Source organism: Alligator mississippiensis, chromosome 15 (assembly GCF_030867095.1).
Source record: "Alligator mississippiensis isolate rAllMis1 chromosome 15, rAllMis1, whole genome shotgun sequence".
Taxonomy (NCBI): Eukaryota; Metazoa; Chordata; order Crocodylia; family Alligatoridae; genus Alligator; species Alligator mississippiensis.
Genome location: NC_081838.1, coordinates 7,896,546 through 7,910,605, shown reverse-complemented (window position 1 = coordinate 7,910,605; position 14,060 = coordinate 7,896,546). Strand labels below are relative to the sequence as shown.

The 14,060-nt window shown below is 59.2% G+C and overlaps 1 protein-coding gene across 8 annotated transcripts; it reads right to left on the bottom strand.

Annotated features, from left to right (window-relative positions):
• Positions 1–1,216: 1,216 nt before the first annotated feature.
• Positions 1,217–14,017, bottom strand: LOC102563634 (gametocyte-specific factor 1). Of its 8 annotated transcripts, none has more exons than XM_019497596.2 (12): positions 13,899–14,017; positions 12,899–13,232; positions 11,940–12,063; positions 11,016–11,065; positions 10,608–10,719; positions 7,721–7,821; positions 5,785–5,911; positions 4,819–4,905; positions 4,410–4,470; positions 4,028–4,116; positions 3,443–3,482; positions 1,217–1,703 (listed from the first exon to the last, which is right to left on the bottom strand). In XM_019497596.2, exons 4-11 carry the CDS (start codon positions 11,025–11,027, stop codon positions 3,466–3,468), a joined length of 606 nt encoding a protein of 201 aa, XP_019353141.1. In that variant the 5' UTR covers positions 11,028–11,065; positions 11,940–12,063; positions 12,899–13,232; positions 13,899–14,017; the 3' UTR covers positions 1,217–1,703; positions 3,443–3,465. The 8 variants fall into 8 exon arrangements, with proteins under 8 accessions (XP_019353141.1, XP_019353143.1, XP_059573771.1 ...); XM_019497598.2 differs by having other exon boundaries at positions 12,899–13,116; XM_059717788.1 differs by lacking the exon at positions 11,940–12,063 and adding an exon at positions 12,515–12,631 and having other exon boundaries at positions 12,899–14,017.
• Positions 14,018–14,060: the final 43 nt, after the last annotated feature.

The following is a 14,060-nucleotide window of genomic DNA, read 5'->3' as shown; positions in this document are numbered from 1 at the left end:
GAAGGAAGCTGCCAGGAGCCCCCAGTGTCACCCACCTCCCTCATAACATCCTAAGCCACAAAAGCAACCTCTGGCCACGGCTGGTCCCAAGAGGCAGCCTCAGGGCTCCCCATGGGTCATAGTGGGCTGCAGGCCCCCAGCCCTGCTTCTGTACCTGCCCTGTCTGCCCCCACCCCGCGGGCAGCAGGCACAGGCTAGAGACACATGCCCAGCTGGTACCTTGCGGGGCGCATGGAGCCTTTGCTTTGGCCGTCACACGGAAGCAGGATGAGGGTGTGTCCTGGGGGCCGGAGGCTGTGCTACCAGGTGCCAAGTACACTGCTCTTTCTAGTCAAAGTGTGTTAATAGCTCAGCCTGTCCTAGACCCCTGGGCCCGGGCCCAGTCTGGGAGCAAGACCCTACCTGGCCTCAGCCAGTGACCCCCCCCCCACTCCCACTCTGGACCCCCTCGCAGCCCCTCTGATGGCATCAGGAGCAGCACAAGCACAGCAGCAGCGACAGGCATATGGGGGAATTCGAACCTGTGCTCCCCAACCCAGAGGGGCCAGGTTGCATTTGCCTTTGCAAGGAGTCACCTCCCTGTCACTGTCCCCTCGTAGCCAATGCCAGTGCTGTTTCCACAGCAACAGTCCAAAGTCCAAGGCTGCTCAGACTGCACCAGGCAAGGACTGGCTGGCTCCCCTTGCCCAGGGAAGGGCACAGGACAAGGCAAACATGGGCAGCAGCAGGGGGGTGGCATGGCTCAGGAGAGCTGAGAAAGGCTGGTGGCTGCCTTGAGCAGTTCCCTTCCTTCGGACCCTCACGGGAAGGGGGTGGCAAGCCCACACCAACCCCTCCCTGCCCCTGGGGTGCGTGCACGTGTGCGCATGCATGTACAGCTGGCCAAGTAGGCTGACCACAGGGAGACAAGGGGCAGTAAATGGGGCCCAGGACACGGATGAGCACCATTGCACCGGGTCCTCAAGACGACTCACACCAAACCCTGGCTCCATGGTGCCCCAGCCAGGGCTCCTGCCAGACTGTTCGTAGCCTCCTGGCCCCAGCAGGGCTCCACGTGTACCAGGCACTCACTGGGGGAACAAGACTGTCTGCAAACCTGCTGGCGGGAGCTGGGTCAGCCCTCTAAGCAGATGCCCTGGGCCTGGCCTATGTGCCTGAATGCGGCAGCTCCATGCCCCCGCCCCCCTCAACTCAAAACAGCTACATCAACACTTAATGGTATTTAAACACAGTATTTCCTCTCAATGCCCCCCACCTTCCTCAGCCAGTCCAACCCCGCGCACAGAGAGACAGGCAGGGCTGACGTAGGGTAACACAAGCCCCAGCCCAAGGCCGAGGCCTAGAGTTTAAAGGAGTGAGATGGTAACAGGAGTGAGATGGTAACACTAGCAGCCACCCCCATGTGGTGCGGGGCGCCTGGCCGGTGCAGCTGGCACGTCCGACTGACAGCTGGACACAGAGATGGAGGAGCCCGGCCCTGGTATGTGCTGATCCCCGGCCAGGGGTTCCTCACGACCCATGCTAGGTGCAGGGTCCCGCTGGGGGGTAACAGTGGTTGGCTCAGTGGGCTGGTCGGGGAGGCTAGGCTGGAGGCAAATACCACAGTACAGAGGGGTCCATTTCTGTGGGTGCCTGGGCTGGCCACAGGAAGGCAACAGCAGCTACGCCATGACTTCTTCTCCATCCACATTAGTTGCCTCTGCCTGCGATTAGATGAGAAGCCAAGATTTCAGAGCCCACAGTACTGCCACCGGGCATGCGAAGCTTGTTGCACTCATGGGCCCCTGTGCACAAGAGGCCGTCTCTGAGCTGGAAGACCTGCTCCCACTGCTCCCCATGTACAGACATGGCTGCAAATGCCCCATGAGGATACCGTGGTAGTGAGCCCAGGGGAATCACAGGCAGGGCGAGCATGCCATGACTCAGTGGAGCGGGTAGGTGAGGTGCAACAGGCCCCAGAGTTAGAGCAGCCCCTGATTCCCCCTTCTTCAGACCAATTTAACCGTGTTGGGTCCAAGCAGGGATGTGGATGTTGCTCTGCTGCCTTCAGGAGTTGCCAACCTAAGTAGCCCCCTTAGGCAGGGCGGGGAGCTGATGTCTCCAAATAGCCCATGGCTCCCTCAATAAAGGCTCCTGGGACTGGCCCCTCTCCCAGTGCTTACCAGCTAGGGCAGGACACTTGCTTAACAGCCAGAGCCAAGCACAGACCCAGGCTGGCCACGTACTGCAAAGATCTGCCCCCCACCCCAGGCTCTCTCCTCATGCATGATCCATGCCCCGATCCAGGTGGCTGCAGGTGCCACAAGATGGGATGGCAGCTCTGACAACAGAGTCTCTAGCTGGCACCGGCCTGGTGGCTCCAGCACCTGGAAACCGTGCTCTGTGCCACTGTGCCCTGAGAATACACCTCCATGCTGCAAACTCCTGGTCCTGCTGTCTGGGGCTGGTTCACTCTGTCCAGCCCAGCAGCACTTAAACTGTACCTAGCTAGAGGCTTGGCAGGCTGGAAGGGGCCCTACAGGCCTAGGACAGTTCCAAAGAGGCTTTCAGAGCCCAGCTCCGCTCCCTGTGCTCAATACCTCCCCAATCCCGGCTGCGCGGTGCAGGCTCCCACCTTGCTCGGGCATACTCAGTTTCAGGTGCAGGCCAGCTGGGGAGTTACACATTGGAACTAACAGGGCCTTCAAGGCAGGGACCATGTCCCAGCTCAGAGCTGGTGCAGCCTACCGGGGGGGGGAAGCTCCCAGAACCAACACTGGGCTTGGGGGTTCACTGGCCTGGTACTTGGGAAGGGGGCTCCACCCCCCCCCATGAGCATCCCTGGGCTCTGGATAAGGGGAGGGTCTTGCCCCATGCAGGAATAGCAGGGCAGGAGCACCACCTGGGGGCGGGCAGGGGGAAAGCACGTGGGAACTCAGAGCATGTGTGTCCATGTCCCCCTACAAAACCTAGTACAAGCTCCCTGTGGGAAACTGGCTGGCTCTTCACAGCAGCAGCTCAGGGACCTGGCACATCTAAGCAGCCGAAAGGGGGCATGAAGCCTATAGAAGCAACCTTCACCCTGAGTCTCCCTCCCCTCACTGCAGGGAGGTAGGGACTTGCTAATGAAGCCCAAGCAAAGGGATGGCATTGAGTGCACAGGGGAGGGGGCTGGGGGAGCAGGGAGGCTGGCATGGGATTTCAGGTCCTCTTCTGGGCTTATCTGGTCTGCTGCCCCTTGCTCAAGCAGGGACGGGGTGTCATTGGAAGAATCTCAGAGGCTGGCACGCGGGCTCCGTGCCATAGACAGCAGCTCAGAGCTCTGTCCTAGACCTAATAGCAAGCGCTCGATCTTTGCCAGGAGTTCAAGTCAGGGCTAACATTAAAGGAAATCGCCGCTTCAGCCCTGCAGTTGGGATGTGAAAGGGAATGCGGGATGAGGAGGGGACAAAGGAGCACTTACTTGGTAGCCCGGGGCCCTTCCACTCATTGCAGGTTGCTGCCTAAGGAGCAAGAGGTTGATGTGATCAGTGTGAGCAGCACACAAAGGGTGCAAAACCCCGCTCCCTCCCCCATCCTGTGCAACCAGCAGAATCTGCTGGGCCCCCAGAAAGCAGGGGCAGCTGCAGAGAGAAAGGCCCAGGAGCAGCAGCCAGGGTCTGCAACAGCCCCCAGCCCCGGGTAGGGAGAGCAGACAGATCAGCATGGAGAAGAGCAGGACAGGTCCCAAATCCAGGCACAGCCAAGCCCAGCCAAGCCTGACACTCCCGAGCAGGTCTGGCTCCTGCCATCTGCAGAACAGGGCTCGGACAGGCCAGCCAGCCTGCTGCTCCGACAGCCTGGCGCCAAAGGGAGCCTGGGCCAGCTCCTCCCCAGATCACGCCTCCAGTGCAGAAAAGCAGCAGGAGCTGGGTGGACCTGTCCTTCTCTCTCCCTACTGATAGGGGGAGAAAGCACATGCAAGACAACACTGCAGCCCCCCTTCTCCCCCTCCCCACCCAGGAGTTAGTGCCAGGCAGGGCAGACACCAGGAGCCTCACGTACTTACCCCTTTTCCAGGGCAGGGCATAGGGCAAGGACCTGGGAGCCCGCATGCCCAAGGCAAGGTTGCTCTTAGACTCCATCAGCACATTGGGCCTGGGGTTGAAAGAGGCAAAGAAGGGTTGGCTGGGGGAATCTCTACAGCTCAGCCACAACACAGAAGGGGACTACATAACAGCCATAGTGAGGACTCACTAGCAGATTAGATAAGGCAGGTTGGGAAGGGAAGAGATCTCCCACTCACGGATAACCAGCCAGACCCCTACACCTCCTGGCCCAGAGTTAAGCAGAGGCGGCAGCAAGAGGAGGGCTCTGGCTGGCCTGGGACAAGCTGCCAGAAGGTGGGGGTGGGTTGCACATGAGACTGGAGCAGCTTGTGCTCTTCCTACCTGGTCTCGCTGCTGTGGACTATGCCCCAAGTGAAGCCAGAACTTGAGGATTCCTGCAGCTCTGCCCGAGAGAACAGAAGACAGCAGAGCTCAGGGCCACACACCTTTGTGGGATGCTCATGGGAGAGGGTGGATCTGTGTCTAAAGTCCCTTGGCCATGGGTACTCCTGGGTCTGCAGGTGTCATGGCACAGGTGGCCATGGCCAAGGGGACATGAAAGTCTCCAGGAGCATGTCATCATGGGGAGCACAGCCCAAGGAGAGGGGGTTTTGCTCTGTGACAGAGGAACAGGGTGTCACAGAACCTGATCTCACAAGCTGGTTCCCAGGTCCCTCCCTCCCGGGCACAAGGACTGAGGGGGATAGGGTGGGGACAGGGACAGGCAGCAGCCGGTGTTGAAGATCCTCACCAGCATCCCAATCCTCATTGCAGGGGGGCGGCTGCCATGTGTTGCCCACGTCGGTCTCCACTCGCCAAGAGGAACCTGACTGACTCGCTGGAAACGAGAGCAGCTGCTTGGGGTCTGTGACTGCCTGTGACAGCTCCTGGCTGTGCCAAGCCCCGTGTACAGGCAACTCCTAGTGCCCCACTCCCTAGCACAGGACCAGGCAACTCTGCACTCACCCACAGCACAGCTACAACTGGGAGAGGCCTCAGGGGTGGGGAGCTGCTGTCTCAACCCCAAAGCTGCCAGGGAGCCATGTCAGCACTGGCACAGCCCCTGCAGGGGGTCCAGCCCAAAGATCTGGCCCATTCTTCAATGTGACAGCAGCCACAGCACAGAACACCTTCCAGCAAGGGTCTTGGGACTGGGGCAGTGGGCCTGAGAAGCCCTAAACCCTGGGCAGGCTCATGCATACAGGGGCATGAGCATGAGGCCCTGTGGCTCTGCTGGAGAGGGCTCTTCAGCCCCACAGCCCAGCCAACCCTTGGGCACTCAGCTGTAGGGGTAGCAGGCAGGTGTCTAAACCGCCAAGCTCCCTGGTCATTGAGAAGTGGGCCGAGATGCACATCTGGCACACGTCCCCGAGCCAGCCACCATGATCTCAGTGCCTACATGTTCACAGCAGCACTGGAGAGGAAAGGCCTGGGGCTCCCCTTCCCAGCCCCTCAGCATCCAAACACACAGGAGCTGAGGGTACCACCAGCACCGAGATCCCTGGCTAGTCCTGGGGACTGTGTCAGCCAGGAGCATCTCAAGGGCTCACAAGAATGAACCTGGCCCACAAGCACCGAGTTCCAACCAAAGGTGGCTGCCTCCGCGTCACCCAACCCTGAAGGGAAGAGGGAAGGACATTATGCTGCCACAGCAAGGGCTCCCATGCAGACCCCAGCTGGCAGACCGACCACTGTGGGGGCCAAGGGACATCCTCACCGATGTCCTGCTCGATGCAGCTCTTGTCCTCACAACTCGAGAGGTGCTGGCCAATCTCAGCTCGAGGAACCCGGTGGCGGGCATTGAAGGGGCAGGTGACCAGCTGCTTGGCGATGTCAGGGTGATTCTAGTGACACAGACAGGTACATGTGGGGTCACGGGCACAGAAACTGTGGCAGGGCAGGGAGATTCCCACTATGACCATGCTGGGAACAGCCTAGAAATTCCCAGATTGAAATGCACAGCCCAGGCAGGGAGCAACATCACTGTGGCATGGCTCAGCACACAACCACTGGGAGCTAGGGAGAGAATAAGGCTTTGTAGCCCTGAATAATTCAGCTACTTTCCTTTTCAAGTGAGGGGCTGGTGGAAGACATGCTGCCCATGTGCAGCTGGCATCCCTGTGGGCACCTTCACCCTTCAGAGGCAGCTGGACAGGACAGGACAGGACAGGACAGGACAGGACAGGACAGGAGCGCCTTTGTGACATGGGCAGCCATAACAAGAGCACTTGAGCATGGATGCACTCCCCCCCAGCAGTGTCAGGTTCCCTCAGGCAGAGATAGTTTCACTTGAGGGAACTGGAACCATCTGCATCGGCACAGACCAGTCGTGCTGGCATAAAGGCACCAGCAGCAGGGCCAAGGACGTGGGCTGCGATTGCCTGGCGCAGCTGTGTGGGCAACACACCCACCAAAGCCATGACCGAGACCAGGCATTAAGCACGCTCAGGGAGCCAGCAGGGCTCTGGCTAGTGGGGAAGCAGACCTTAAGCATGAAGCCAGGGTCCCTGGCGGCTCATAGGGCCTGTGCTACTGCAGCTTCATTGCAGCTGTTATATGCAGAGGCCTTGCTCAGAGCCAGCTGAGGCAGCATCCAGATGCAACGCAGACAGTTCACTCTGGGGCCCTTAGGGCTGGGCAGCAGATACTAGGGGGCAGGGGCAGGCAGGAATGGGTCGAGTCCTCTGTTCCAGGAAGGGCACCAGCCTTGCCCCCTGCTCAGTCTCTGTGCCCAGGTACCGGCTAACCCAGCAGTGCTCAACCTTCCAGTCCTATCCCTGCTGGATCAGACCCAATCTAGCACACCACGCAGGACCACGTTACCCAGCCTGCCAGGCACCTCGCAGGCCCGGAAACCTGGCAGTACTGGACCAGCAATTAATGCTGCTACTGCCCCGCCACAAGCAAACTTCTGGGCTGCGGAGAACCTGGCGGGCCAGGGGTGAGCATACCTGGTCTGACAGGCATGGTGACAAGAGCCCAGTGGCTGCTCTGCAGAGGCACCTGCATGACTGCATGCAGACAGAGGGGTGGCAGTGTTGCACCGCTTTCAGGACACAGCTTCACAAGCAAGCTCCGAGCCACGATTAGCTGGGGCTCAGCTCTGCGCAGTCACTTACGCTGAAGAGGGCCGGAGGGGAAGCGGAGGGAGGGGGAGACAGTTTGCATTCAAACCCCGGAGACAAGATTGAGAGGGGAAGAAAGGGCCCATCTGGGCCTAGGGAAGGGCACCAGATGCACGTTCAATAGAGCTATTAGCAAGAGGGCGACAGGCTGCTGGCAGCTGCGTGGCTGGCACGGCAAAGGCAGGAATTTGCCGTGCCACCTGATTGCTGCTGCTTTGCCCAGCCTGGAAAAACACCCCTAGGCTTCCAGCTGCCTTTGCCCTCCACAACCACCCCCTACCCCCTGTGATCAGAGGACCCCAAAGAACCCTTGCCCTTTCCTTCAGGGCAAGTACATTGGTCTAAAACTCGAGTGGAACTTGAAGTGTCTCCCTCAGGGAGGTGCCAGAGACTTTGGCAATGAAAACTGTCCTCTGAGCCCAAAGCAGAGGGGACTGGGGGGAGGAAAGCAGCTTCCTTTGTAGAAAGGCTGTTTTGACCGATGCATTTACAAGGCCTTGGCTTTTCAGGTGTTCAGGGCACTCCTACCTTCCTGCATTTTATGAGGTGGTAGGGGAAGCGACAGGCTCGGATCTGGTGATGGGCATCGTATGGGCACTGGACCAGCTTGTCTGGATCCAATGGGTCAGCTGGAAGAGAGACAGACGCACAAAACAAAAGCCATCAGGAAAACAAGTCTCCAGGGCGCCAGCTCTGGGATCAGTGAGTGGGGAAACGCATTAACAACTGGGTTACACCATCAGCTTTAACAGCCCAGAAAATGGGAGAAAATTGCTACGTTGGACCCTTGCTCTGGGTAAACAAACTCATTTGCTTGGCGATGGGAATGCTAAATAAAAACGGATGAGGCGCCGCTTGAGTGCAGAGTGACGGGTGCCTGAGTGTGCAGCCGGAAAGAAACGGGCCTGTCAGAATATCCTGAAGCTCCCATCTTTGGTGCATACAAACAGGTCTTTTGGGCAAGCAAAGAGCAATAGCAACATTTCCCTACACCCTCTCACTCCATGGGGAAGGGTTAGGGGCCTGCTAAAGCAGACAGGTATGGCAATGGGCACTCTCAGGGCCCCTGGAATTGACTCCAGATCTCAGGGGAAAGTCTCCTTAGAAAGAGAGGAACAGACTGGCTGGGAATTACATTCACTGGAGGTTTCAAAAGGAGGCTGGATAAGCACTGGGCAAGGATGGTTTAGCAGACACAGGTCTGCAGGGGTGCCCTGAGGTCCCTCCTAGCCCCGTGACTCTGATTGAGATGCATCCCTCACAAAGCACTCGCTCTCTCCCATGCCAAAGGTTTCCAGGGAAACTCCAGAGGTGAAATCAAACTGCCATGATGCTCCCTGGGCAGAGATACTGGACTGGCAGGGAGTGAACATGGTCTCATGGCACCCCTACCCGTCTTTGCACCGCGGGAGGCCTGCGCCACACCTTCGGTGACAGTTCAGGCTCCTTAGTCCCAGCCTTTGCTGGATGCCAAGAACCAAGGACTTAACCCAAACACTGGCTCCCTGCATGTCTTCTCTCCATAAGCACGAACATCTGCTTTCCCTTCTCAATGGGCTTATTCTTTCCCGTAATTAGGCTCATCGATTCCAATTGCTCTTTATTTGGTCTGCAGCTACTTCCGAGCTCCCTTCCCTCCACAGGTTTCCTGCCCTCTTCCCCTTCTTTAAGTGACTCTTCCCGTTTGCATAATGAGGTTAAACAAAAGTCATTGTTCTCCCTGGTATTTAGCAGAGGCTGCCTCTGCCTCTGTCACAGACATGAGGAAGGGAACTTAATTTACACAGGATGCCCGATGCTAACATCTCTCCCAAAGGACTAATTTGTGATTCTCTCAGTGGGGTGCCATGAGATCCCTTCCAAGGGTGCTGCAGGGGGCCATGCTGTGGTAGCACCGCAGATGTGCAAATAACAATCCATAGCATCAAAGACATTCTGCCCGGTCGTAGGCTCTGTTCTCCTTCAGGTCCTTACAAAAGCTTATCGACTAATTCAGAGCAGCATAAGATACAACTCTGCCCGACTTTGGACTAACTACCTCTTTTCTCAGCGACAGCTGGGCCAATAAAACATTGTCTCCCGTGCTGTGCTTCTCGCAAAGCTTCCTGGCATTCAGCAATGACAGACCATCTTTTCCAAAAGTCATCAGGTCTCGAGCTCTATGAGCTCAAGGAAGCAGTTTACAAGGCAGAGCACTTGGCCCTGGGTAAAACTACCAGAGTGAATTAGGAGCCCAAGGGCCTTGGAAAAAGCTAGTGGAGCCTGGGCACTTTCCCCACAGCTCCTGAAGCCTCAGCATGACTTGAGGTCACTGATGAAAGACACAGACAGGCCACAGGAGCCATAAACAGCTTGTATTATCTGGTCTGCACTCCTGTATCAGCCCTCCATCACCACATCCATGTTGCCTCCCTGGGTATTGGGGAGCGCATAGGGGCCCTAGGTGCAGGCTGTGGGGCCGTGAATGCTGTTCTGGGGATGCATGGATGCTCTAGGCACCTCGCCACCGCAGCAGCAGGGCTGGGAGACTGCATCCTTTTTTTTTTTTTTTTGGAAAAATATAAGTATGTACACACACATACACCATCTAGCATAAACTTTACATCACCCACCTTAAACCACGTTAAGAAACTATGCACCTGCTACAACAAATGCACCCACTCCCCTGTACCCCCACCTTTTCCCTAACCCAATCACAGTCCCTTAGTCCTAGCCCCCCACTGCACCAGCTGGTACCACTACAGCTAGTCACAGCACCCTGCGTGGAGCACGACTAACCTCGGGGCATGCTGGAACCAGCCGGGCAGGGTGGCTTACAGCAGGGACTAAGTCTTCAACAGGATTCAGAGGCCCTGGCCAGAAGCCTATTGAGGCTCCGTCCATACCATAAAAGTGCTTGAATCAGCGACACCCATTTACGTTGCTATAAGCCAGGGCTGGGGGGTGTCACAATTGCATTAGAGCACTCTGGTCTCACAGCTGCTGGGATGCTATCGCCAGCAACCCCCACTGGCCCAACCTGCTCCCACAGCCTCCGCCCAGCCCCCGGCTCCTGCTTCTGTCTGCAAAGCCGACCTCTTCCCCATGCCCTCCTCGACCTCTGGTGCCTTGGGGGGGGGGGGGGGGGGGAGGGGGGGGAACATTTCATGATCCCAACAAAACTGTGACCACTCTGGGGTGCCAACGTCCCCCGGTCACGTACCGCGTCTCGGCCACAAGGCAGCACGTAGGCACCGACGCTGCAATGCCGAGCCTAGAGATGCCTTTTCTTAGAAGCCCCCCCGCCCCGGCCCAAGCTTCAGATGACAAGTCAATTCAAGCAGAACCATTTTTACGTCAAGCCTCTCGCTCTCCCTGCAACCTGCCAGGAATACAGAGCAGCGCAGCGCAGCGCAGCCCGCAAAGACCTGCTCACCGTAGTCCTTCTCCAAGTCTGCTCTCTCGGCGACGGGAGGGCAGCGGCGGAGCTGCCGACCGCCTCGGACAGCTGGTCTCCGAGGTTCGTCGTCCTCCCCAAAATACCTGCCCTAGAGCCAGAAGGGAAACAAGCAGCAGCTTCAGGGCAATTTGCCACCAGTCGTGGGGCAAGAGACCGCCCGAGAACCTCACGCCGCTCCTTCGCGCCAGAAAAATCCTCCTCGTGGGGGGCCGCGGCACTGTCTTTGACTCCTGCTCCTTGAGGAGACCTCACAAGGGAGCGGTTAAGGGGGATAAAAGGGGCCAGGCTCCGAGCCGCCAAAGCCCGCGAGCTCGGGGGCTTTCCCCTGGCTGCAGGCAACGCTCCCGGCTGCCCCCCCTGCCCCGCGCGCCGACGTGCGCGCACCTTTCTGTCCATGACGCCCACGAAGCGCTCGGCGGCTTCCCCCTAACGACCTGAAGTAAAAAGAGCATTAGGTCCTGCCCCGTTTCCCCCGCCATGCCACCCCCTCCCCAGGCCGAAGAGCCTGCCCTGCCGCTCCACAGCAGCCCCTGGGCGGCACACGCCACTGCTAAGGGGGGCAGCCGAGTCTGCCTCATTTGGGAGATGGGGGAGGGGGGTATTTAAGTGGGGGGGCATCTAGTATGGGTTGGGGGGGCCTGCCTAGGCTTGCAGGCTCAGGGGGGCTGCCTGTTTTTGCGGGGGCATCTAGTACCAGTGGGGGTAGGGCTGCAAAGGCCTGGGGGGAGAGGACACAGCCAGGCAGGCCCCGCCCCCCACGCACTCGCAGCCCGGCTCCCCCAGCGGAAGTCCCCCTCCCTGACGCACTTCCGGCCGCGGTGAGAAGGCGGTTCCCGTCCGCTTCTACCTGACCGGCGCTAGAACGAGGCTCCGGCCCCGCCCCCTCCCCTGTGGGGCCAGAACGAGGCTGATCTCCCCCCGCCCCACACACACCGAGTGGTGCAGTCCGACCCGCCGCTCCCATTGCGGGGGGGAGGGAGGGAGCCGAGGTCAGGCGGAGCGGTGCATGCTGGGAGTGGTGGCAAGAGCACACCGGGAGTGTGGCTAGCGTGGAGCGGTGCATGCTGGGAGTGTGGCAGAAGAGAGGGCACATGCTAGGACGGGGAGCACTCCCAGGGAGCAGGGGCTGTGCTGCCTGCATGAAGCCACCAAGCACGTGCCAGGCCCTGCCACAGCCACCCCCTCCACCTGCAGGAGGGCGCAGCCAGGCCTACAAGCCTGGGGAGGGGGAGCAGCCACAGAGGGCCGACCTGTCCCTTCCCCCCCACCCCTCTCCGGGGAGCATCCTTCAGCCACGTTGCCCTGCACCTCGGCTCGGTGCTTAGGATCCATTTTCTGGCTTTAAGCTGCGATAATCGCCGCGAAATGGGCTGCGCTGTTACTCAATGACCCAGAAACGCCAGCGCCTCCGATCCCAGGCGGATTGGAGCTCCTGCAGGGGCGGGAATGGGGGGGGGGGGGGGGGGGGGGAAAATGCAGCCGCCTGGATAAACAGCCCGTGTCAAGCTTCACCGGGCCCCGCGGCGCACGGCACTGCGGCAGGCGGCGCTGACGAATCGGCTCCGTGCAAACAAGCCCAGCAAGGGTGAGCGAGTCACACCGGTGCCGACTCGCAGCCAGACACCGGGCACGGGCGGCACTGTGGCCCTTTTGGACCGGCACCGGCATTCGCACGGCAGTGCCCGAGCCTGGGGCAGAGGCACCCTGTCCCAAGTGAGCTGCCAGGCAGGGCCTCCTCTCCCCCCAGCCCAGGGGGCAGGAGATGGGGGCTAGAAGGGGCCATAGAGGCGAGGTGGGAGCCAGGCCCTGTTGCCCCATAGGGGTGGCTGCTGGTCTACAAATACCACAGTTCAACGAGCGCTCCTAAGAGCAGCGCCCACTACCACGTAGTGCCGGGCCGGTGTGTGCAGTAGTTAGAGCAGCGCTACTGCCACCACCACACATGCCATGACCCAGGCTGGGCTTTTCCACAGCCGTCCTGCAGCACGCTGGGGCCTCGACTGTGGAGAAAAGCAAGGACCCAGGTCAGGAGGGGACCCCCCTAGGAGCTAGCTTTTTTCCCCCTCCATTTCTCATAAGCCAACACCAGAAACAGCAGCTTGGTCAGGAGCCACCAGCTCTTCCCTGCCCCACCGACGAGAGTTGGCTGCAACACGAGATTTCCAGCCAGTAACACCCTGCCAGGGCCTGGGGCTGCGACTGCCACAGCAGAGGTCCCACCCCACCCCCAGTGCCCACTCTGCACTACCCACCTGGCTTGCATTTACCTTTCACTTGGAAGGCCTTGGTGCGCGGCTCAAAAAGGGACTTTTCCAAGTGACTCATTTGCTAGCACTGCCTCTCTCCTCCCCTCCCCGTGCCGATAGCACCTGGGGACTCATCCTGCAGAGACGCTTTCCACTTTAGCTTTTCAATAAAATGCTCTCGTGCGTCGAAGCTCCATCGCTTTGCGCTGTTGCTATTTTGGGGACAGCCAAGCCTCCTCCTGCAACAGGTATTGTCTGCACAGCAGCCGAGTGGATGCACGTTCCTGAGCAATGCGAATGCTCGGGCCGGACCGGTTCCACCGGCAGAGAAGCCAGCTGGGAAACAGCTGTTTGCCTTGGGGAGAAGTCAAACCCACAGGGCAGGAAGGGATCTCCTGAGGTCACCTCATCCAAGCCCCTGCCCAAGGCAGGATCAGCCCCATCCCAGCTGTCCTGTACAAAATCCATCATCTGATCTCCAAATAAAACTACCGTCCACCCTGACAACACCTCACACCCCAATCTGCCCCGGGGATAGCAGGGGGACCGTGGCCACCAGTGTCCTGCTCCTGTAAAGGGTATTAATACACACACAAGGGGGTGCCAGGCAGAGTCTGTGCCCCTGCTATAGAGGAAGGTACCCCCCACCCAGTCTGTACCAGTCTGACCAGTGGAAAAGTCCCTTCCTATCCCTAAAGCAGTGTCAGTCTGAGCTTGAATGCAGGGGCAAGACCCTCTAGCTAGGACCCTCCTGGTTTCAGTCACAGCAGGAGCATTGGCTCAGCCCAGTCCCCATCCCCAGCCTGACCCCATGCCTCTAGGCTCGATAGAAACCTGGGTCAGTCATTAAAATAGACCTCCTCCCCCAGCACACATGGTAACACTTGGATCAATGCCCTGCCTGGCTGTTTGCTGGACGCGAGGCTCCCGGGGGAGCCCAAAGAGCTGCGTTGGCTTCGGTTAAGCTAAAAGTCTGGCCCGTTCTCAAGGATCCGGCCTCTCCGTTAGTCAATCAGCTCACCCTGTTCCTGGTCTTTCCTTGCAGTGCAGCAGGATGGGAAAGAGCCTGGGCGAGCTCAGGCTGGGCTCCAGCCGATCCCTCTCTGCTCCTCACAGCAAGGCAACAGTGCTTTCCAGCTGGCTGTAGCTGTAGCTACAATTCATTGGGATTTAGGCACTCCCT